This window comes from Cherax quadricarinatus, unplaced genomic scaffold (genome assembly GCF_038502225.1).
Source record: "Cherax quadricarinatus isolate ZL_2023a unplaced genomic scaffold, ASM3850222v1 Contig1127, whole genome shotgun sequence".
NCBI lineage: Eukaryota > Metazoa > Arthropoda > Malacostraca > Decapoda > Parastacidae > Cherax > Cherax quadricarinatus.
In genome coordinates, this window is record NW_027196153.1 from 22,501 (window position 1) to 45,771 (window position 23,271).

The 23,271-nt window shown below is 38.5% G+C and overlaps 1 protein-coding gene across 1 annotated transcript in view; it reads right to left on the reverse strand.

The window, feature by feature from the left end:
• Nucleotides 1-4,425: 4,425 nt before the first annotated feature.
• Nucleotides 4,426-23,271, reverse strand: part of LOC128693875 (calsenilin) — a gene marked incomplete at both ends in the record, with an annotated part of 70,377 nt that continues 51,531 nt past the window's right edge. Inside the window, 1 exon segment of the mRNA XM_053783739.2 lies at nucleotides 4,426-4,659. Within this exon segment, the coding sequence (XP_053639714.2) occupies nucleotides 4,426-4,659 (234 nt within the window).

Genomic DNA, 23,271 nt, shown 5'->3' on the forward strand with positions numbered 1-23,271 from the left:
CTTGATTTCCTTTCTGTGACTTTTATGATGGAAGGAATGGTTGAATGATTTTGTTATACATCCTCGCCAGTTCATACACGTACGCCACTATCATATTGTTCAATGATGTTTCTTAAATTCAATGGTATTTCTCACTTCACCAAAGGGTTTGGCACTAGGAGCTTTCTTTGGAGCCATGGTAGCTTATTTAACGCCGTAAATAACACAGTACTAAAATAAATGAAATATGAAATATTTCACTGGAGCACGTGACAGGACCGCCGCTAACTGGTAAACAATGGCACTGGCTGGGAAGGAAGGCTGGCAGTGAGTCGAGGCCGCTTACCTCGTATCTGCGCATCTGGGACAATGGTCAGAGACGGGTCGATAAACGTTTGATCCATTTCAAAATTCAATATTTTTGTCGAAAAAACCAGTTTGATTTCCAGAAATGAATTAAACTTTCAGGCCAGTCTGATTATTGAGGGACCACTGTATATATGTATATATATATGTATATATATATATGTATATATATGTATATATATATATATATATGTATATATATGTATATATACTATATATATATACTATATATATATATATATATATATATATATATATATATATATATATATATATATATATATATATATATATATATACTATATATATATATATATATATATATATATATATATATACTATATATATATATATATATATACAAAACAACTACTCTGAAAGAATAGAAATTCCAAGCGCTTTCATGACTACTCATTATCAGGAACTATGAAAGTGAAACTCAAAAGCTATATAAGTGGTCGGCCAGCACCTCACTATCAGATCCCACAACGGTTAAACACGTGACGCGCGGCGAGCCAACTTGGACAGGTCCTTTGCAAAACTCACCCCCAAGCTATTTATTTGTCCAGTGTATTATTAAATTCTACCCAAATTCTGTTAATTATAAATGGATCTAATTTATATAAACCAAAGGAAATATTCATATTATTGTCAAAACTGCTTTTTATGAAACAAGATTCAATTATATTCCTGTCGACCATGGACTTGCTTGATACTACTTTCTCAACTTTTTGAAAATCAATTGGATGGTTAAAATCTCTTACATGAATAAATAGAGCATTGGAATCTTGTCCAGTTCAAAAACATTGGCATACATGATACTTAAGCAGCACCAACCCAGCAACACAGGAGTCACATGATTTCATCGTCTACCCGTCCTCATCATAGGCAGAGGTTGTTTTGATAAGGACCTGCCTCGCATGGGACAGTAGGCCTTCTACAGTGTTCCTCCATTCTTATGTTCTTATGACATTCCTCAGGTCTCGTGCGTCACACCTCACTCTCCGCCTATATATAATGTCTTTCTACCTCTGTATGTTAGAAGTGATCAAGGTCCCAGGACCGAAACGTTTTCTAATAAATATGTTAGTGTTTGCTTACGTGTCTTTCTAAACCAACTTGTCGGTATTTATTACCAAGGTTTATACCACACTTACACGTGGATAGCACTGTGCACACTTATACGTGGGTACCACTGTGCACATTTACACGTGGGTAGCTCTGTGTACACTTACACTTGGGTAGCACTGTGTACACTTACACTTGGGTAGCACTGTGTACACTTACACTTGGGTACCACTGTGTACACTTACACTTGGGTACCACTGTGTACACTTACACGTGGGTAACACTTTTATAGGCCATCTGCGCCCTTCAAGGTGTTTCGATCCTCTGATCAAACTTAACTCCCATTACCCAGGCTCTGTATGGCCCATTACCCAGGCTCTGTATGGCCCATTACCCAGGCTCTGTATGGCCCATTACCCAGGCTCTGTATGGCCCATTACCCAGGCTCTGTATAACCCATTACCCAGGCTCTGTATAACCCATTACCCAGGCTCTGTATGACCCATTTCCCAGGCTCTGTATGACCCATTTCCCAGGCTCTGTATGACTCATTCGTGAGGTCTCCAACCCCCCACCCTCCCTCACTACATCCCCTCATCACCACTCCCCCGTCCCTCACCACATTCCCCTCATCTCCACACCCTCATCACCCCCATCACCACATCCCTCTCATCACACCCCCTCATCACACCCCTTCACCACACCCCCTCATCACCACACTCCCTCATCACCACACTCCCTCATCACCACACCCCCTCATCACCACACCTCATCACCTCACCCTCTCATCCCCTCGTTACCACACCCCCTCATCACCACACCCCTCTCATCACCCCCATCACCACACCCCCTCATCACCACACCCCCTCATCACCACACCCCCTCATCATCACACCCCCTCATCATCACCACCCTCCACAACTCCCACGCCCCCTCCATCACCACCTCCCATCATCATCACCACCCTCCACCACCACCACCCTCCACCACCCCCCTCCCCCTTCCACTACTTCCGCTACCACCCTCCATCAACACCACCCTACATTACCACCACCACCATCACCACATCCACCACCTTCCATCAGCACCACAACCATCACCACTACCACATCCTCCACCGCCACCCTCCACCACCACCCTCCACCACCACCACCTTCCATCACCACCACCCTCCACCACCACCACATCCATCACCACCACATCCATCACCACCACCCTCCACCACCACCACATCCATCACCACCACCCTCCACCACCACCACATCCATCACCACCACCCTCCACCACCACCACCACCCTCCACCACCACCCTCCACCACCACCCTCCAACACCACCACCCTCCACCACCACCCTCCAACACCACCACCCTCCAACACCATCTACCACCACCATCACCCTCCACCACCATCTACCACCACCACCATCTACCACCACCATCACCCTCCACCACCATCTACCACCACCACCATCTACCACCACCACCATCTACCACCACCACCATCTACCACCACCACTATCCACCACCACCCTCCATCACAACCACACTATCACTGCCACCCTCCCTCACCACAGCCACTATCCTCCACCAACACAGCCACCACCACCCTCAACGTGGTGCTGTCTCAGCTTATTCTCTTAAACAGTTGGAATTCCTACTGTCATAAATTTCCAGAGTTGCGACTTTTTATAGTTAGAATTACGATTGTTTATAAATAATTGGAATTACTACTGCTGGCAAGTATCCGCAATTGTGACTGTTTATAGCCGGAACCGACTAATTATTAATGGTCGAAATTACAAATGTTGGTATACAGTCCGAATTTCGACTGCTCACGAGGCATAAACAGTGTGTGCATTCACATTATTCTGAGAGCTTGCTGGAGTCTCCGATCTTCCGTTCGCGCGTCGAAATGTTTTATCGTCTCTTTCATACATCTCGTTTATTGGCGCTGTTTTGTATTACGATTCTCTTGTTTTGACTGACAAACAACAATCAACTTAATATTACCTGACCTTAACGAAGATAAAGTGAATTGGAGAATTTATTGCTAGGAGGGTATGAGTAAAATTCTGAGTGTTCCAGCAGACGGTTTTAAGACTCTTTGTAAACAGTCAGTTATCCGATTGTTGCTTAAGATGATGAGTTGGTTGCTGTCCACCGTGTGAATTGATTTAAGTAGTTCGTAACTCCATTTGTCTAGGGAGAACTCATTTATATCCTCCCTCTCATCTCTCTTCTATCCACCTCACCCACAGTGCCTTCCCTTCGTGTTCCCTGCCTTCACCCTCTCTCTTTCTCTCGCTCTTGTTCGTTCTCGTGCCTCCATCTGTGAGAGCTGTGAGTTACACAGTCATCCACAAGCTCTGCCCCGCCCACTGCCTTGTCACCCAGAGCTCTTAGAGCCCTGCCACCCACATGCACTGCCTCGCCCACCTACCCCTCCTGGAGTTCTGCCACCTACAAACCCTGATTTATACGTCTTTCCTCCTTTCTAGCAGCATATTTTATTTGTACAGTTTATACACCGAGAGTTGTGTATGTCTTAGTGTATATACACACCAAGAGTTATGTGTATGTCTGTATATACACGGAAAGGTTTATGTATGTGTATGATAAATTAGACACATGTGCAACTCTTGGGTATCTTTATTGCACATGTGTCTAATTTATCAACATGTCGGTTCTCTGAACCATTCATCTACAAATGTATATGTATATACACGGAGAGAAGTATGTATCTGTATATATACATCAAGAGTAGTGTATCTCTGTGTATATACTCTGACGTTTACTTTCATAAATACTTTAGGCATTAAAGTGTTCTTGGCTTCAGTGTATCGGTTAAATACCATCTTAATTATTAACTGAAGTAGAGGCGATGGATCTTCAGCATGACAGTGACCTTGTCTCCTGTCTCTAACTTCTCACCCATCCCTCACCCTACTCCCTCACCTCTCATCCATCCCTTAACCCTCCGTTACCAGCACCCAACCCTCACACCTCCTCTCACTTCTCCACCTCCCTCCTCTCGCCCCTCACTGTCTTCCCCCTCACCTCGTCTTGGGCGACTTACATGTCTGTTGTGGCTGCTTCTGCCCATCAGTTCGTGGACTGAAGAGACAATGTCTGTGAGTTCCGCCTTGGTGATGCATCCATCTCCGTTGACGTCGTAGAGTTTGAAGGCGAATTTTAGCTTGTCGTAGGCCGTGCCTCGCAGTAGCTGCGACAAGCTCACTAACAGGTCCTGTAGGGAGAAATAGAGACAGTGGGAACACAGTTAAGCTAAACAGAATGAGAGAGGCAGAGATAAGAAAGTTGTAGAATGTGCAAGCAAATGTGTATATTTTAAAGATGCTACAGTATGGTTGTGTGTGTGTGTGTGTGTGTGTGTGTGTGTGTGTGTGTGCGCACGCACGCACGTGCCTTTTTGTGTTCATGTACCGCTACAATAACTACAGTTGGAATAAAATTAAAATACAGAAGTTGTATATGTAATTGTTACGAATGCATTTGACAGATATGACCATTAATTGTTGTCCTCTACCATATTCAGTGACGCAAAAATATGTAGAAGTAGGGAAGTTCATATTGACATTTGAAACACATCACAACGAATGGCAGTAAACCAAACAAACTTCTTTCTTAACACAATACGGTTAATCATGGCCCCTTTACTGTTTCTCATCCTCAGACATAGAAACAAAGAATCCATAATCTTTTGCAGAAAACAAAATATTCCTGAAAGTTGCCAGAATAGAGAACACGGAAAAGTTGCATGTATTAGCAAAATCTTGAGGTGGGTAAGCCGAATATTATCAAGCCTACGTACGACAATTTCTGTTTAGATTAGGGAAGAAAGTAGAACTTAAAGCAAACATAGGATGCACAACAATAGGAGACATTTTCATAGAACGAAACGAACAGATTATCTGTTGGTTAGGTAACACAATAAGGCAAACGCTTCAGAAGCTTCAAAAAGAAAAATCTGTATTAAGAAAAATCTGTATTCAAAGAAAAATCTGTATTAAGTGATTTTCAAAGCACTTTTGTTTACACGTCAAGAATATTCTTCGATACTTAAATCTCCTTTGAAGGCAGTTGAAATATCGGAACTGGAAAATGTAAAAAGATTTGTTTCTGCCGTAAGAGAATCAATAAATTATCCAAATTACTGGAAACGAATAAGACAAATTGCTATAATAGTGCTAACTTACCTATAAGAAACTCCCTGCAGAACAAGCCACATAGGGATGGAAATCTTCAGGTGGAGATTTCCATCCCTATGTGACTTGTACTGCATTGTTAAGATCGCTTGTTTACGATTGTATTGCCAAAAAAAAATCCATATACACACACCACGTAAAAAATGTATTGCTTCATACATGGGACAAACTGGGAGGAATTTAAACACTAGAAACACCGAACGAAAATTTGTGTATGCAATAATTTCGCAAAAATCATTCTGAACCTAACGAAAAAAATATATTTCATTGTGTTTGTTTATTATTAAATTATTGTAAACTTATCTAAAATATATTTAGTTGGATTAGGCTAAATTAAATTGCGCTTGTTATAATAAGGTTAGGTAAGTTTTCTAAGGTTCTTTTGGTACAAAATTATTAATTTTTACATTAACATAAATAAAAAAAATATATCTTTAAACGTATAAGAGAAAATTTTAGAAAGGACTTAATTTTAAATGAATTTTACCTATTCGAGTTCTTGCTAATTGACCATTTTACCTATTCGGCATATATATATATATATATATATATATATATATATATATATATATATATATATATATATATATATATATATATATATATATATATATATATATATATATATATATATATATATATATATATATATATATATATGTCGTGCCGAATATGTAAAACTGGTCAATTAGCAAGAACTCATTTAAAATTAAGTCCTTTCTGAAATTTTCTCTTATACGTTTAAAGATATATTTTTTTCATTAATGTTAATGTAAAAATTTTTAATTTTGCACCAAAAGAATCTTAGAAAACTTACCTAACCTTATTATAACAAGAACAATTTATTTTAGCCTAACCCAACTAAATATATTTTAAATACGTTTACAATAATTTAATACTAAACAAACACAATCAAATATATTTTTTTCGTTAGGTTCAGAATGATTTTGGCGAAATTATTGCATACACAAATTTTCACTTGTCCTATATGGCAAGATGAGCGTTGCTATTTAAGCCAAGATCGCAAGTTCTGCCTATTCGGCACGACATATATATATATATATATGTATATATATATATATATATATATATATATATATATATATATATATATATATATATATATATATATCTTTCAACAAACCGGCCATATCAAACCTAGGCAGGATGGCCGAAAAAGAAAAACAAAAAGTTTCTCTTTTTAACTTTAATAATGTATACAGGAGAAGGGGTTACTAGCCCCTTGCTCCCGGCATTTTAGTCTCCTCTTACGACACGCATGGCTTACGGAGGAAGAATTCTGTTCCACTTCCCCATGGAGAATGTGTGTGTGTGTGATGCAATCATATTAACTTGATTACGCCTCATTCTCCAGGCACTGTATGACTCCTACGGGCTTAATAATAATAATAATGTCAAATCGTTGACATAAATTAGAAAGGTCATCATACAAGCAGTGGTCACTGATGAATTTCTCTGCTCTCATTCTCCACATGAGGACATTCTCGTATGACTTCAAATTTTTAGTACACAAATATCCCATTCTTTGTATTAGTTATTCTTTTATTCCTCTTACGTTTGACAGTTTCCAGATTAGTTTTTCGTCAGGAACTCTATGGAAAGTCTTCTAAAAATCTAAGTATAAACAGTCTGCCAATATAGTATTTCCTGTATCATCTCTGTGAATCTGTGGTATTACCCTACTAGATTTATATATAAAAAATAGCTGATCGGATATCTAACTACTTGTTGGAGACTTTTCTTTTGTTTTCTTACTTTTCAAGTGTTTTATCCAATTTTCTCTAATGGTTTTTCCAGTATTTTTCCGAGAATGGTTGCTGACGAGACAAGCCTATATATCAAAGGGCCTGTCACCTTTTTTTCGATCATCTGGACAGTGCCATTTTTCATTTGTTCGCCAGTTTATCTTCTTTTGGTAAATTCCCAAAGGTTTCCCAGTGGATTAAATAGTTCGTTTGCACATTCTTTCGGGATCCACACTGCTATACCGTTCCCGGCATTATTGTCTTTCCGTAATCAAGATCTTTTAGTAACTTCTTTACCTCCTCTTCGGATAATTCAATGTCTTACATTTCACTTGGCTGTTTAAGGTGACCTCCTCCGTAAACAGTTGCGACTCCGTACTAAACGTTTCGCCATGGGTGGCGTCAGTCCACTCACCACTCATGGTGAAACGTTTCCTTTAAAGTTCAGAACTGTACACTAGTGTTCTTTTCCAGAGTTTGTCGTCATCGAGACACAATTACACCTCAGTCTTCACTATCTCAAACATCGACTCCTCAATTTCAGTCTTTTTTTTTTTTTAACCGTCGTCTTTTTTTTTTGTGTTAAAAGTTTGCATTTTAGAAACGAACTAAAAATCAGTTGTTTTTATCTTGCTGTTGACCACCATTTTTTTTAAATAATTTTTTTCCATTCACCTTACTTTTCCACATAAATTTTTAGCTTGTTCGTATCTCTTGATTAGTACATATATAAATATATATAAATATAAATTATATATATATATATATATATATATATATATATATATATATATATATATATATGTATATATATATATATATATATATATATATATATATATATATATATATATATATATATATATATATATATATATATAATGTGTGTGTGTGTGTGGGGTCCACCTCTGGTGTAAATTAAATAAAAAGGCTTCTAGGAAAAATATTTGGATTTCTTCCTGAAGCCCTTTGAATATTCCACTTCCTCTACCACTCCATCTTTTCATTCTTTTTTTTACCAATAGCAATATTTTATTACATAATATGGTACAGAAGATTTAAGAGATACATTGTTGATATAAAGGTGGCATATACGGTACATGTTGTTACGTGTGTATCACCGATTATAAGGCGAAAATCTCATGCAGCTCCTCAGAGCTGGGGCGCGTGCCCAAAATACAGCAGGCATTTCCCCTTTGAACAGCCGCACTGAGCCGCTGGAACAGAAAACTAGCTGCCCTGGGATCCCTAGTTACCCTGATAAGTCTTTTTCCCAGCTCCTTAAGGAATTCAGATGCATTCTTTCCCCCATGAGCCAAGGGTCTCTGAGCCTGTGGGAACAAACATATAATGATGGGCAAGTTCTCCATATTTTTTAGACTTTTGGGACCCCCTGAAGCTGGCAGCTGCCCCTCCTTCCTCCCTGGTGTATTGGAGATAGGTATCAGCCAAGGTAGATGCACATGTGTAGTCCCACACCACCTGCTTACCGTCTGTCCAGGCTTGAAGGGTGATACCATCTGGATGCTTCTGGCTGCCATCAGATCTGCATAGATGGGATGGCTCCCTTACTGCTGGGCATCCGGCTGTTGTGAGGCTCCTCTTGATAATGTTATTAACCTCCTCATGTCTTGCAGTCTTACCATCGGATTTACGGCACACAAGACCATGGTACCCGAATCGGTCTGTTGCTTCACTGCCACAAATACACCTGTGATCAGCGAGAATAGAGGCGGCAAGTCGAAGGGCAACACCGATGCGGATGGTCTGTGGGTCGAGGCGTGTGCCAAGGCTGGAATTGGGAACAGCCAACAGAAAGTCCCCTGCATGAGGGGCTCTCACTGCCAGACACACTCTGAAGCATTGTTGAGGCTATATTTTCTACTATTGGACCATCCCAGTGCGATTGATTGTAGTTGTTGGAGGGAGCAGGTCTGGTTTCAGAGCCCGTTAGATTATCCCAGATCATGGCTCCGTCAATGAACTTTTGGTCCTGGACTCCAATCTTGTCCCGAAGATGTTCAGGGAGAATCGCTGCTACAAGCCCTCTGGATGCAATACATGAGGACAGAAAAGCAGGTAGCACAATCTGTGATGACTTGCGGACACCAATGCCTCCTAGTCTGACTGGAAGTGTAGCTTGGTTCCACTGTCCGTCTTCTAGAGTAAAAATCTGCCTCAGAATACTGTCATATTCGTGCAGTATAGGGTTATCATATGAAGGTGCACATCTTAGGAAATATGTCAACCTGGGCACCCGCGCCTTCTGCTGCGCCTTCTGCAGCGTCGTCCGGATCGCCCCCGCTCCCCGAATTTTTTTCCGATTTTTTTCAATTTTTTTTTTGAATTTCATTTTCTTTGTCTCCATCTCCTCGGATCAAATTTTTGAGGTTCCCCCTCCCCCACTTTCACCCCCATCCCAATTTTTTTTCGAATTTCATTTTCTTATGATCTCCTCGGATCAAGTTTTTTGGATTCCCCCCTCTGGGGATCAAGCATTTTTGGGTTCCCCCTCCCAATTTTTTTTCACCCCCCATCTCCTTGGATCAAGTTTTTCTCGATAATACAAAGACTCCATCTCCTTGGATCAAGGTTTTCTCGATAATACAAAGACTCCATCTCCTCGGATCAAGTTTTTTGGATTCCCCCCTCTGGGTATAAGCATTCAAAATGGACTCCCACTTGCTCCTCCATCTCCTTGGATCAAGTTTTTTCTCGATAATACAAAGACTCCAATTCCTCGGATCAAATTTTTCTCGATAATCAATCTCCTTGGATCAAGGTTTTCTCGATAATACAAAGACTCCATCTCATTGGATCAAGTTTTTCTCGATAATACCAAGACTCCATCTCCTCGGATCAAGTTTTTGGATTCCCCCCTCTGGGGGTAAGCATTCAAATGAACTCCTCCTATGGATCATGGTAGTTTCCCTTACTACAGGTCTAAACAAGTGTGACGCCACCCCACCTGTGTTTACTCGGCGGTCAGTGACGTCACGTGATGACGTCACACATACAGGCTGAATCTTGTCGACTTCCCCCTATGTCAGTGACGTTACGTGATGACGTCACACACACAGGCTGAATCTTGTCGACTTAACTTAAAATGCAGGATAACACTATTTATTATACAACCCCAGTATTACACATTTCATATACAACATAGGGAAAACATTTTCGCTCTTAACCCAGGATAACCCAAATAATTTCACGTTTTTTTCGTTAATACCCACAACAATCCACAATTTCTTTACAAAATACAACACAAGTCTAGACATTTTTCTCGTTTTAACTATTTCATCTCAGGTCACTCCCCACGAAGTAACCTTCTCTCTCTCCTTCTCCCCGCCCTCCCAAACCCTCACACTCCCACCAACACCTCACATTTTTCACTCATAACCCACAATTTTTCTCGTTTTAACTATTTCATCAGAAAAAGTCACCACAACACTTACAACTTATAACCACTTTTCGATAAATTCACTAGTCACAATTTTACATATTACGAAGTTAATACGCACACACACCTCACTTTACTTTGAACACCTTCAAAACACTCTCATAAATCATTTGAATACTCACAAAAATACCTTTGAACATTTCCAAACAACACTGAAACACTTCCAAAATATCATTTTGAGTACTCCCAAATACACCACTGAATACTACTAAAACACCACTGAATACAGTCAAAACACCACCAAAATCACCATAAACTAAGATCAACATAACAGACTAACACCCATTTTCACACAAATCCCCTCAAATCACTATAACCAAGACGATTACCAATTTCTATGAGTACACTCACCTCCAACTAAGATATAACATGAGTGCAAAAAACATGAACACAATCCAAACACACACGAACACTTATAACAGAAACTCTTTTTCGGTATCTCTAGTTCGGCAACAACACCCACATCCCACAACATCCACAACCCACAACACCCACATCCCACAACACCCACAACCCACATCACCCACATCCCACATCACCCACACCCCACAATTTTTTCTCGTTTTAACTAATTTCATTCAGAAAAAAGTCACAACAACAACCCACATCATCCACAACACCCACAACCCACATCACCCACACCCCACAATTTTTTCTCGTTTTAACTAATTTCATCAGAAAAAGTCACAACAACCCACAACTTATAACCACTTTTCAGCATCTCTAGTTCGACATCAACACCCACAACCCACACACCCACAACAACACCCACATCCCACAACACCCACAACCCACACACCCACAACCCACACTTTTTTCTCGTTTTAAGTAATTTCATCAGAAAAAGTCACAACAACAACCCACTTATAACATCTTTTCGGTATCTCTAGTTCGACAACAACACCCACAACCCACAACAACAACACCCACAACCCACAACACAACCCCCAACACAACACCCACAACCCACAATTTTTTCTCGTTTTAACTAATTTCATCAGAAAAAGTCACAACAAGAACCCACTTATAACATCTTTTTCGGTATCTCTAGTTCGACAACAACCCCCACAACCCACAACACCCACATCCCACAACCCACAATTTTTTCTCGTTTTAACTAATTTCATCAGAAAAAGTCACAACAACAACCCACAACTTATAACATTTCGGTCGACAACAACACCCACAACCCACAATCTCTAGTTCGACAACAACACCCACACCCAACCCACAATTTTTTCTCGTTTTAACTAATTTCATCAGAAAAAGTCACAACAACAACTTATAACATCTTTTTCGGTATCTCTAGTTCGACAACACCACACAACCCACGGTATCTCTAGTTCGACAACAACACCCACAACCCACAATTTTTTCTCGTTTTAACTAATTTCATCAGAAAAAGTCACATCAACAACCCACAACTTATAACCACTTTTTTGGTATCTCTAGTTCGACTACATTACCCACAACCCTCATCACTTACCAATTTATTCACAATTTATTCGATACAAATTTTTCCCCTTCTTTTTACTGAATCTTAAATGTAATACACATTCCTCCCTACATTACTAAAATTCTAATAAAATCCTCTCCATACCCATCTCCTTGTATCCACATAAATTGATATTATACTCACAACAACTAATCTCACTACCCAACTACTGCGACATGTTTCAACACCCTCCATTCTTTTCCAATATATCATAACTTTTCAATTCTATAATTTCTTTTTAAAATATTCACACATTACCTTTATTTTCAGTAAAATCCCCCCATATTTCATTAAATTTCTAATACAACCCTCCCCATACCCCTCTCCATCTCACCCACATTTCTTCACATCCACTCACCCATCTCCCAACACACCTCTTCTGAACACACACAAAAATCACATTTCACATCCACAAATGCATCTCATCACCCATCTCAAATCCACTAAAATCACTGTATCCAAGATATTCACAAAACTCTATGACCACCTAACACACACACACACACACACACACACACACACACACACACACACACACACACACACACACACACACACACACACACACACACACACACACCTCACTTTACTTTGAACACCTTCAAAACACTCTCATACATCATTTGAGACCACCTTTTCTCAATATCTCTTAAGAAATATTCTCTCATCCACAACCTTTATCATCTCACTACAGAACAACCCCAAGATTACTTCGAACACTCTCATAAATCATTTGAATACTCACATAAACACCTTTGAACATTTCCAAACAACACTGAAGCACTTCCAAAATATCATTTTGAATACTCCCAAATAAGATTTATCATCTCTAATTTATCTACACTTACACATTTCATTAACTGAAATTACAACTCATCCACCATACTACTCCCTCAGTCTCCAGACTTTACAACATTATCACAAAAACTAACTCATACACTTATGACATGAGACATTTTACCAAAACTAACACAAACACACCCACACACACCACACTTTACTTTGTACAACACCAAAAACAACATCAATTACCTTTGATTACTCCAAAAACATCATTTGAACACATTCAAAAACATCATCAAACTCCTTTGAATACTCCCAAAACACCACTGAATACTACCAAAACAGCACCGAATACTGCCCAAACAACACTAAAAATCACCAGAAACTAAGATCAACACCACCAACTAACACCCATTTTATAGAAATCCCCTCAAATCACTATAACCAAGACGATCCCACTCACCTCAAAACCACTAAGATCGCAGAAAACACTCATTTTTATAAACATTCACACAAAAAATCACAATCACCAACTCCATACAATATCTAATACACTCCTCTCACTACCACCAACACATACCAGCACAGATAGGGATACCTCCCATGACATCACACTCCATCCTGCGTTTACTTGGCGATCAGCGACGTCACACCCCACTTTTACTTCATTTAACTTAACGAGAGGAAGTTACTTGTTTCAACCTGTTATATCTCCAATATCTAAGATCACCACAATCAAGACGTTTACCAAATTCTATAACCCCTCCACTAAGATCACACATTTTTGTACACATTCTCTTAAAACATCATCATAACGAAGATCACTAAAACTATCTATACTTTTACTAAGATCACATAACATTTTATCTTCTCTAACTCACCCACCAATTTACATTCTCATTCACACTTACACATTTCATTAACCGAAATTACATCTCATCCACCAAACTCCTCCCTCATTCTCCAGACTTTACAACATTAGCAAAAAAAAAAAAAAAAACTAACTCATACACTTATGACATGAGACATTACCATAACTAACACACTGACTAACTTTGAACCAACTCTGAACATCACCAAAACACCACTGATCATCTTCAAAAAATACTCTGCACATCATTTGAACACCTTCAAAAAACACCATCAAACACCTCCGAATACTCCCAAAACACTACTGATTACTACCAAATCACCACTGAATACTACCAAAACACCGTCAAAATCACCAGAATCTAAGTTTAGCATCACCAGCTAACATCCATTTTATAGAAATTCCCTCAAATCACTATAACCAAGAACTCCCTCCCCATGGGCGCAAAAAAAAAAAAAAAAAAAAAAGAAGAAAAACTTGAACACAAACCTAATACGCAAACACTTAGTACATGATCACCATCAACTGAAAACATATCTTGTACACACATAAATCTAAGACAACCACCAACAACAATCACCCATGTTCACTTACCTCAAAAATCACTAATATCACAGAAAACACTCATTTTTTATAAACATTCACACAAAAAATCATATTTGACAATATCTAAGCGCACTCACCTCACTACCACCAACACACGATGTCACACCTCACAGGACCGGCGAGGTCACCTCCAGTGACGTCACACTCCCATCTGTGTTTACTTGGTGGTTAGTAACATCACACCCAACCCACCTTGTTTCAACCTGTTGTACCCTACATTATCTAAGAACACTATAACCAAGACGATTACCAGATTTTATGACCCCACCACTAATATCACAGAAAACACTCATTTTTATAATTATTCACACAAAAATCACGATCACCAATTCCATATCATGTTTACCATCATCTATCAACACTCATCACCAAGATCACCAAAAATCTAAGATCATGCATCTCAAAACTACTATGATCACTGAAAACACTTATTTTTTAAACATTCGCACAAAAATAAGACATACACAAAAATACCACGACACTTCCACCAACATCTATAACATAACATGAGCACTATAACATATCACCATCACAAAAAAAAAAAAAAAAAAATAATACACAGACACCCACAACTTATACATTTCAATCACAAATTTAAGACATGAGACATACACACCAAATCTAAGACATTCACCTCCAACTAAGACATACACATCTTAACTAAGACATACACCAAAACCTATACTTGACATATTGCGGTATGAATATTCATACCGCATTTATCATTTCTCACCTATGTTGCATATCACATTCCTCATCCACATCATCCCTGAAACATCCTTTCTTATTCATTCCGTACATCTCCTAGAGTTGTTTTAACCCCGAAGGGCCCATCATGACATTAGGAGCCAGAGTGTAGTAGGAGGTGTTGGAGTGGTGATGGTTGCTCTGGCTCCTACGTCGTGATGGGCCGTCGGGGTTAAAACAACTCTAGGAGATATACGGAATGAATAAGAAAGGATGTTTCAGGGATGATGTGGATGAGGAATGTGATATGCAACATAGGTGAGAAATGATAAATGCGGTATGAATATTCATACCGCAATATGTCAAGTATAGGTTTTGGTGTATGTCTTAGTTAAGATGTGTATGTCTTAGTTGGAGGTGAATGTCTTAGATTTGGTGTGTATGTCTCATGTCTTAAATTTGTGATTGAAATGTATAAGTTGTGGGTGTCTGTGTATTATTTTTTTTTTTTTGTGATGGTGATATGTTATAGTGCTCATGTTATGTTATAGATGTTGGTGGAAGTGTCGTGGTATTTTTGTGTATGTCTTATTTTTGTGCGAATGTTTAAAAAATAAGTGTTTTCAGTGATCATAGTAGTTTTGAGATGCATGATCTTAGATTTTTGGTGATCTTGGTGATGAGTGTTGATAGATGATGGTAAACATGATATGGAATTGGTGATCGTGATTTTTGTGTGAATAATTATAAAAATGAGTGTTTTCTGTGATATTAGTGGTGGGGTCATAAAATCTGGTAATCGTCTTGGTTATAGTGTTCTTAGATAATGTAGGGTACAACAGGTTGAAACAAGGTGGGTTGGGTGTGATGTTACTAACCACCAAGTAAACACAGATGGGAGTGTGACGTCACTGGAGGTGACCTCGCCGGTCCTGTGAGGTGTGACATCGTGTGTTGGTGGTAGTGAGGTGAGTGCGCTTAGATATTGTCAAATATGATTTTTTGTGTGAATGTTTATAAAAAATGAGTGTTTTCTGTGATATTAGTGATTTTTGAGGTAAGTGAACATGGGTGATTGTTGTTGGTGGTTGTCTTAGATTTATGTGTGTACAAGATATGTTTTCAGTTGATGGTGATCATGTACTAAGTGTTTGCGTATTAGGTTTGTGTTTAAGTTTTTTTTTTTTTTTGCGCCCATAGGGAGGGAGTTCTTGGTTATAGTGATTTGAGGGAATTTCCATAAAATGGATGTTAGCTGGTGATGCTAAACTTAGATTCTGGTGATTTTGACAGTGTTTTGGTAGTATTCAGTAGTGATTTGGTAGTAGTTGGGTAGTGAGATGATTAATTGTTGTGAGTATATTAACAATTTATGTGGATACAAGGAGATGAGTATGGAGAGGATTTTATTAGAATTTTAATAATGTAGGGAGGAATGTGTATTACATTTTAAGATTCAATTAAAAGAAGGGGAAAAATTTGTATCGAAAGAGGAAAAATTGTGAATAAATTGCTAAGTGTTGTGGGTTGTGGGTGTTGTGGGTTGTTGTTGTTGGTGTTGTGGGGGGTTGTGGGTGTTGTGGGGTGTTGTGGGTTGTGGGTGTTGTGGGTGTTGTTGTCGAACTAGAGATATCGAAAAGATGTTATAAGTGGGTTGTTGTTGTGACTTTTTCTGATGAAATTAGTTAAAACGAGAAAAAAATTGTGAAATTATTTGGGTTATCCTGGGTTAAGAGTGAAAATGTTTTCCCTATGTTGTATATGAAATGTGTAATACTGAGATGGGGAAGTAGAGAAGATTCGGCCTGTGTGTGTCGGGTTATCATGTGACGTCACTGACATAGGGGGAAGTCGACAAGATTCAGCCTGTATGTGTGAGGTCATCACGTGACGTCACTGACCGCCGAGTAAACACAGGTGGGGTGACGTCACACTTGTTTAGACCTGTAGTAAGAGAAAGTACCATGCCCCCATAGGAGGAGTTCATTTGAATGCTTACCCCGAGAGGGGGGAATCCAAAAACTTGATCCGAGGAGATGGAGTCTTTGTATTATCGAGAAAAACTTTGATCCAAGGAGATGGAGTCTTTGTATTATCGAGAAAAGCTTGATCCAAGGAGATGGAGACTTTGATTTTGAGAAAAATTTGATCCGAGGAATTGGAGACTTTGTATTATCGAGAAAAAACTTGATCCAAGGAGATGGAGGAGAAATACTTGGGATGGGGGTGAAAGTGGGAGGGGGAACCTTAAAAACTTGATCCGAGGAGATGGAGTCTTGGTATTGTTGATATCGAGAAAAACTTGATCCGAGGAGATGGAGGAGAAATTTTGGGGGTGGAAGGAGGGGTACCCAAAAACTTGATCCAAGGAGATGGAGTCTTGGTATTATCGAGAAAAAATTGATCCTAGGAGATGGAGACTTTGATTTCGAGAAAAATTTGATCCGAGGAAGTAGTCTTTGTATTATCGAGAAAACCTTGATTCAAGGAAGTAGAGCAGGAATATTTGGGATGCAAGTGGGAGTCCATTTTGAATGCTTATACCCAGAGGGGGGAATCCAAAAAACTTGATCCGAGGAGATGGAGTCTTTGTATTATCGAGAAAACTTGATCCGAGGAATTGGAGTCTTTGTATTATCGAGAAAAAAAAAGTTCGAAAAAATTTGGGGTGGGGGTGAAAGTGGGAGGGGGAACCTCAAAAATCTGACCCGAGGAGAGCACAAGAAATTAAAAAAAAAAATCGAAAAAAATCGGAAAAAAATTCGGGGCGCGGGGGCGATCCGGACGACGCTGCAGAAGGCGCAGCAGAAGGCGCGGGCGGGCGCGAGGGGCGGGCGCGAGGGGCGCGGGTGGGGGGCGCGGGGGGCGCGGGTGGGGGGCGCGGGTGGGGGGTGCGGGGGTGGGGGGTCGTGGGTGGGGTCATGGGTGGGGGTCGTGGGCGGGGTTAAGGTCATTAGCATATAGGTGTGAAAAAGGTCATTAGCATATAGGTGTGAAAGGGAGCCACTCAGCCGCAGCCCTTTTCAGGAGGAAGCCACTCTGCCGCAGAGACCGCTCAGGAAAAAAGGAAGCCACTCTGCCGCAGGAGTCACAGAGCCCCCTTCATCACTACTTTATATATATATATATATATATATATATATATATATATTTGGTACAAAGTTCTTTTATTTGAACTGCTTGTCAGCAGCTTCCATTAATTATTCTTTACAGTCAGGTCTGCCTCCCCGGCTCAGGACTAAAAATATGAAAACCACATGTCGCACATTTTGCAGTTCTCTTACATCATGTTTCTGTCTGGCCTTTGTAATGTTTCTTCCCAGTTTGTTAATCTCAGACACTACTCGAGATAAACACGAATTTCTTTATTGCGATTTCGTTGTTCCTTGAGAGAATGGTAGTAGAGGCGCTATCCTTTAAGAGATGGTTCGATAACAATCTTGGAGAGGGAGTGGACCTAGTAGCAGTCAGCAAAAAGGCGCGACCAGGAGCTGTGACTCGATCCCTACAAACACTTAAAAGTGAGTATGTATATAGACTAATAAACACAGAGACAGAAACACACACTCTAGTGAAGAGGCGGGGCCAGGAGCTACGAGTCGACCCCTGCAACCACAATTAGGAGAACACACACTTGCTGGCTGGTAGAAGAACAAATAAAAGACAATAACCAGGACAAAGAGTGAATGGATAAACAATTCGGGATACAGAGTGAGAAACATCATTCGTTCTACCGATTACTTGATGTTGCTTGAACTAGGAAAAACATAGCTGAAGAGAGAAACAGGAAGAACAACAGTAACAACGAATAACAAGAACAGTAATAATGTTTAAAAGAAGAGTAATAGTAATAATGTAAAACAAGAACAGTAGGATTAATGTATAACAAGAACAGCAATAACAATACATAACAAGAACGACAGAAATAATAAACAGTATAACAAAGTCACAGCCAACTGCAGTCACGGAGGCAAGACGTGAAACATTAGTGGAACACGGAGGGGAGAGAGAGAGAGAGAGAGAGAGAGAGATAGGGGGAGGGATGAATGGTGAAAGCTGAGAATAGAGAGAAATGGCGCAAAATACCGACATAATGGTGAAAGAGAAAAAATGCAATATAATGGCGTCCTTTATTGTGCAGTTTTGCCCACTCAGAGAGCTTTATAAAGTCACAAACACTATATATGTATATATAACCAAATAGGATGACTTAGAGTGGGAATAAATCTGTAGTGGAGGGAAGGTCGTCCTTGGAGAGGTTGGAGGGTTTGTATGCGATGACTGTCATATCCAGTAAACATGTGTGAGTCTGTTAGACAGGAGTGAATGCAGGGAAATGGCTTTTTATGACTTGACGTGCTGTAGGAGTGTAAGCAAAGTAATATGTATAAAGGGATTCAGGGGAAAACCGGTTAGCCGGACTTGAGTCGTGGAGGAAGAGAGTACAGTGCTTGCACTCTGAAGGAGTGGGGATATGTTACAGTTTTTAACCGTAGTATCAGCGCTCCTCTGGAAAGACAGTGATGGAGTGAATGATGATAAAAGTTTTTTTTCTATTTTGGGTCGAATATATATATATATATATATATATATATATATATATATATATATATATATATATATATATATATATATATATATATGTATGTATGTATGTAAAGGAGAAGGCTGGAGGCAGTGGAGATGTCTGTCTGAGGGCAATATATGGTGTCAATATAATTCAGAGAATTCGTAGTTTGGAAATTAGGATGAGGTGCGGAATTACCAAAACTATTATCCAGAGGGCTCAGGAGGGGTTGTTGAGGTGGTTCGGACATATAGAGAGGATGGAACAAAATAGAATGATGTCGAAAGTGTATAAATCTGTAGTGGAGGGAAGGCAGGGTAGGGGTCGGTCTAGGAAAGGTTGGAGGGAGGGAGTAAAGGAGGTTTTGTGTGCGGGGGGCTTGAACTTGAAGCAAGCATGCGTGAGCATGTTTGATAGGAACGAATGGAGACAAATGGTTTTTGGACTTGGCGTGCTGTTGGAGTGTGAGCAATGTAACATTTATGAAGGGATTCAGGGAAGCCGGCAGGCTGGACTTGAGTCCTGGAGATGGGAAGTAGTGTCTGCATTCTGAAGGAGGGGTGTTAATGTTGTAGTTTTATAAGACAATGATGGAGTGAATGTTGGTGAAAGTTTTTCTTTTTCGGGCCACCCTACTTTGGTGGGAAACGGCCGATGTGTTATTTATATATATAGATATATATATATATATATATATATATATATATATATATATATATATATATATATATATATATATATATATATATATATATATATATATATATATATGCAAAACAACCACTCTGAAAGAATAGAGAAATTCAAAGCTCTTTCCTGACTACTCACATTATGAAGGAACTATGAAAGTAAAGCATTCAAGGAAGGTATATAAGGGGTCTGGCCAACACCTCACTATCAGATCCCACAACGGTTAAACACATGACGCGCGCCGGCCCAACTGGACAGGTCCTTTGCACAACCCACCAACAAACTATTCTACCCAAGAAAATTTTTAAAATTATTATTTGTCCAGTGTATTATTAAATTCTTCCCAAATTCTATTAATTATAAATGGATCTAATTTATATAAACCAAAGGAAATATTCATATTATTGTCAAAACTGCTTTTTATGAAACAAGATTCAATTATATTCCTGTCGACCATGGACTTGCTTGATACTACTTTCTCAACTTTTTGAAAATCAATGGGATGGTTAAAATCTCTTACATGAATAAATAGAGCATTGGAATCTTGTCCAGTTCTAATGCTATATTTATGTTGTTTTAATCTTAGTTCGAGATTTTTACCAGTTTGACCGTAATAAACTTTATCGCAAATTTTACAAGGAATCTTATAGACACATCCATCAGCATTTTGGGGGGAATTCTTTATCAAAAGTTTTTTTACTGTATCAAGATTTTTGAATACAACTTTAATATTAAAAGTCTTAAGAAGAGAAGGCATATCAACCAAGTTTTCATGGTAAGGGAGAACCAACATATTTTTAGTTGAATAAGGCAGGTTGTCCCTTTTTGGATTGTAAAAATTATTTCTAGCAACTTTAAAAGATTTATCAATTACATTTCGTGGGTATTTTAAATCATTACTATTTCATCAATTTTGGATATATCCTCATCTATGAACTCAGGACTACAAATTCGTAAAGCTCTCAAAAACATTGATGAGAAAACAGACAGTTTGACTCTATCTTGATGCAAAGAATAATAGTGGACATAGGAACAGTTATTTGTAGGTTTTCTGTAAATTTTAAATTTGATTTAATTATTACCCTTAATAATTAAAACTTCTAGAAATGGCATCGAGTTATTTTCTTCAAACTCAACAGTAAAGTTTATAGAATGGGCTAAGCTATTTAATTTTCCAAGGAAATAGTGTATATCTACATTTTTGGGCATAAGACACAAAATATCATCAACATATCTGAACCATTTAGCTCTATTAGGGAGGATTGTGTTAATCAACTTCGTTTAAAAAAATTCCATGTATAGGTTACTAAGAACAGGTGAAAGAGGATTTCCCATTGCCATACCAAACTTCTGAGTGTAAAACTTATCATTAAATACAAATTTTGCATCAACAATGCAAAGTTTAATAAGTTTAATGATAGTAGGAGCTGGCAATGGTAAATCATAATTAACGAGTTCTTCAGATAAGAAACTTAATAAATCATCAACAGGAACTTTCGTAAACAAGGAGGTAACATCAAAACTAACCATGTTAAAATCATTTAAGTCAGTCAAGGAGCTTAATTTATCAACTAAGTCTATGTTGTTTTTAACATTAAAGTTAGAAATTTTGCCAACAATAGGGCTCAAAATATCAACAAGCCATTTGGATAATTTATATGAAACTGACCCTATGGAGCTAATAATTGGTCTGACTGGATTCCCTGGTTTGTGTGTTTTTATTAGTCCATACATGTAAGGTAAAGATGGATTAGTGGAATTAAATTGTTTGACTAATTCATCTTTGCCTTTCAGTAGAAGTTTTGTTTTATTGAAATTGCTGTTAACGGTTTCTAGGGGATTTTTCCTAAGTTTAGAATAGGTTTCAGTATCATCTAAGAGATTATTCATTTTTTCTTGGTAATCATTTTCTTTCATAATTACTATTGTATTTATTTTGTCTGCTTTAGTAAGGCGCAAATTTTTATTGTTATTAAGTGTATCATAAGACTTAAAGAATCTTTGAGGGCAATTGGGAACGTTTGGTTTTAACATAGAGCTATATACCTTTCCTTTACTAATATTAATTTCATCAGAGGATAAATCAGAAAATTTTTCAAAGTTACAAAAGGCTTTTGCAATTTCAACATTATTAAGTTTTTTTGAAGTTGCAAAACCTAGAGCAGCAGAATTAAATACACAGGACAAATAATAATTTTAAAAATTTTCTTGGGTAGAATAGTTTGTTGGTGGTTGTGCAAAGGACCCGTCCAGCTGGGCCGGCGCGCGTCAGGTGTTTAACCGTTGTGGGATCTGATAGTGAGGTGTTGGCCAGACCCCTTATATACCTTCCTTGGATGCTTTACTTTCATAGTTCCTTGATAATGTGAGTAGTCAGGAAAGCGCTTGGAATTTCTCTATTCTTTCAGAGTGGTTGTTTTGCATATTCTGAAATCACCTGTTTACTGTGATCTTATTGCATATATATATATATATATATATATATATATATATATATATATATATATATATATATATATATATATATATATATATATATATATATATATATAGTATAAACTTTGGTAATATATACCGACAAGTTGGTTTAGAAAGACACGTAAGCAAACACTATGACATATTTATTAGAAAACATTTCGGTCCTGGGACCTTGATCACTTCTAACATACAGAGGAGAGTGAGGTGTGAGTGACGCACGGTCCTACTGA